Source organism: Phocoena phocoena, chromosome 4, assembly GCF_963924675.1.
Source record: "Phocoena phocoena chromosome 4, mPhoPho1.1, whole genome shotgun sequence".
NCBI lineage: Eukaryota > Metazoa > Chordata > Mammalia > Artiodactyla > Phocoenidae > Phocoena > Phocoena phocoena.
Window position 1 is genome coordinate 21,689,685 of NC_089222.1, and position 3,175 is coordinate 21,692,859.

The window sequence follows — 3,175 nt, forward strand, 5'->3', positions numbered from 1 at the left end:
GAGAGAGTGGCACGGACATATACACACTAACAAACGTAAGGTAGATAGCTAGTGGGAAGCAGCCGCATGGCACAGGGATATTGGCTCAGTGCTTTGTGACCGCCTGGAGGGGTGGGATAGGGAGGGTGGGAGGGAGGGAGACGCAAGAGGGAAGAGATATGGGAACATATGTATATGTATAACTGATTCACTTTGTTATAAAGCAGAAACTAACACACCATTGTAAAGCAATTATACCCCAATAAAGATGTTAAAAAAAAATTCACCTCACTATTGGACCAAAAGAAGTTAAAAGTTCACTTCCAGGGCGAGGTCTCAGGGGACGAGAGAACTACATCTCACTGTCCTGGTGCAGCGCTCCACTGGTGGGACTTGAACTTGAATCAGTTTTCCGGTTCAGGTTTTCCGTATCTGAGGCCAACGCAAGGAAAGCCAGGAACTCGACCCAGGAAGCCTAGTCCTAGAGCGGCACGATTGCTCCGCCCCCTTGAGGCCTATGGAAGTATTTCTCTAGAGTAAACTACCCACAACAGCCGGGGCTACTGGGCAACACAGAGGCCTCCACTTCTAGGGGCGGAGCCTAGGAAGGGGCGGAGCTTAGCGTGAGGATGCTTTGCGACTCAGGTTCCGCTGGCGTCGCTCCCAACATCCTCGGCCCACTCCTGCGCAAACCAGTCCACGTGAGGGCCTGAAGATTCACACAAGCAAAGCCGAGCCCAGCAGCTCCCCTAGAAGCCAGGACTGAGGGATCCCGAGAGGCGCCCCCAGAGCTCCGAAGGCTCCTCCCTCGTCCCGCAGTCCTGCGCCCCACCGCCCTGCTTCGGCCTCACCTGTCAAACCGATCTGTCACTGCCTGCAGGACCCAGCCCTTCCTCGCCTTCTGCCAGGCCCCCAGGCCCGCGGCCACATTGAGAAGATGGGCAGCCGGCCCCGCAACCCCAGCGCCTCCCCTGCGGACCGGTGGGGACCGCATCCCGGAGGACCGGGCCCTGCCAAGCGCCGGCGAACGGAGGAGCCCACGGGCCCCGAGTCCAAGTCCAGGGCGGCGTCCAGCCTGGACAACCTGACCTGGCCCCCGACCGTGGACACCCTCATCTTCGTGGTGGTCCTGCCCGCCGGCTGTGCCCTGCACGTGCCCCTGGACGACGTCGACCTGCTGCTGGAGCCCGAGCCCACGTCCGTGCTGCACGTGTCTCTCGGAGATCACATCCTCATGCTGGTCCCTGAGGCCCTCCTGGGCTCGGGTGTGGAAGGCCCGTGGGGACAGGGCCTGGGACGGGGCGCTTTCCGGAGCCCTCCCGGGGAGTACATGGCCCCGGAGCCGGGTTTCTTGTGCGCAGCTGTCCCAGAGATCTCCTGCCAAGAAGAGGTCAACGAGGAGGACGCGGATGCTGACGCCGACTTCCTGCTGGCTGGGACAGATGCTGCTGCAGTCTCAGTCGCTGGGCTCCGCCCCTCGGCTGGATGTATGTCTGGCTTCCACCTGTTGGGCCAAGCCTCAGAGCCGTCCCCTCGGGCCCCCAACACTAGTCCAGAGAGACGCGCTCCTCACCACGACGACATCCTGGACTTGCACCTTCCAGAGCCCTTCCCTGACTCACCACTCCAAACTCTACCTCCCTCTCCAAGTCCAGGTCCTCACCAGCGTCCCCAGCGCCTTCATGGTCCTCCACGCAAGATCCGGAAATGCCTGTTCCCTTAATCAACTGCCTCCCACAATTCCTGGCCAACTCAACGGGGACCAGGAGAGAGTCTTCTGATACTGGCTGTGTGTACCTTGCACACACTGTAAGAATCATATGAACAGATGCTTTATGGATGCAGGCTGCACTGCAGAATTCTGATCAGTGACTGACTAAAACACCTGAAAGGAAGCTCACCCGGGCAAAGAAAAGCCGCTTGAAATACAGTCTGCTTTCCGACAGCCAGACTGCTCCTTAGATTTTCTCTAGGGAGGGCACCCTTAAGCAGCTCTACCCCCCTCCCATTCACTTCAAACCTAAGCGCCAGCACTTTTCTCTAAAAAGCCCTCCTTTTCCGGGCACCCTACCACTGCCCATACCCCTGTTCCCCCCAACCCCCTTAATAGAGTAATTGCTAAATTTGTTTTGTTTACAGGGTTTTGGACCTAGTGTCCATACTAGTTTACAACAACCCTCTACCCAGTTTGACCGTTTCTGGATGGCAGCTCGAGCCCCTTTGGGGGAATCTAGCCAGTAGTTGTATGTGGACACATCTTTGTTGGATACAGAACACAGGATGGGGAACAATGATCAGGTGCCCTCCTCTTTTTGAATGAGCAGGTTGGCAAATGGTTTGACTTTATTGCTGGGTTTGGGGTGATATTTTCCCAAAAGACCCAACTGTTTTCCATTCTTCTTATATGCTTTTAATGTATTTCTCTTGTCCTGGAAAAGTTTGTAATTCTAAAGATTCTGTGTTTTATACCTCTAAGATCCCAAATAGGTTTTGTACATTACTACTAGCATATAGAAATAATTTGCTCTTATATTGGTCTGATATCCAGCAAAATTACTTAATTTCTGTAACCACTTCTCTGTAGATTCTCTTGCTTGACTGATAAAGATCTCTCGAAATAATGAGAGTATGTCTCTTTTTTTTTTGCACAAGCCTCTTACATCTTATTTTTCCTTAATCTTTTTAAAAAATAAATTTATTTATTTATTTTTGGCTGCGTTGGGTCTTCGTTGCTGTGTGCGGGCTTTCTCTAGTTGTGAAGAGCGGGGACTGCTCTTCATTGTGGTGCACGGGCTTCTCATTGCGGTGGCTTCTCTTGTTGGGGAGCATGGGCTCTTGGCGTGTGGGCTTCAGTAGTTGTGGCACGCAGGCTTCAGTAGTTGTGGCTCGCGGGCTCCAGAGCACAGGCTCAGTAGTTGTGGTGCACGGGCTTAGTTGCTCCGTGGCTTGTGGGATCTTCCCAGGCCAGGGCTCGAACCCGTGTCCCCTGCATTGGCAGACGGATTCTTAACCATTGCACCACCAGGGAAGTCCCTCCTTAATCTTTTTTATTGGATATTACTTCAAGTAATATATCCAGGTTGACTGGTATAGTCAATAGGGTCATCCCTTTCTTTTTCTTTTGTGTTTTTTTGAAGTATAGTTGATTTACAATATTAGTTTTTGGCGCACAACAAAATAATTCAATATTTTTATA

General features: G+C 52.9%; 1 protein-coding gene across 1 annotated transcript; it reads left to right on the forward strand.

Annotated features, from left to right (window-relative positions):
- Positions 1–608: 608 nt before the first annotated feature.
- LOC136121924 (proline-rich protein 23C-like) lies at positions 609–1,702 on the forward strand. The gene is made up of 2 exons (XM_065875792.1): positions 609–680; positions 860–1,702. The coding sequence occupies exons 1-2, from the start codon at positions 609–611 to the stop codon at positions 1,700–1,702; spliced, it is 915 nt and encodes a 304-aa protein (XP_065731864.1).
- The last annotated feature ends 1,473 nt before the right edge of the window (positions 1,703–3,175 follow it).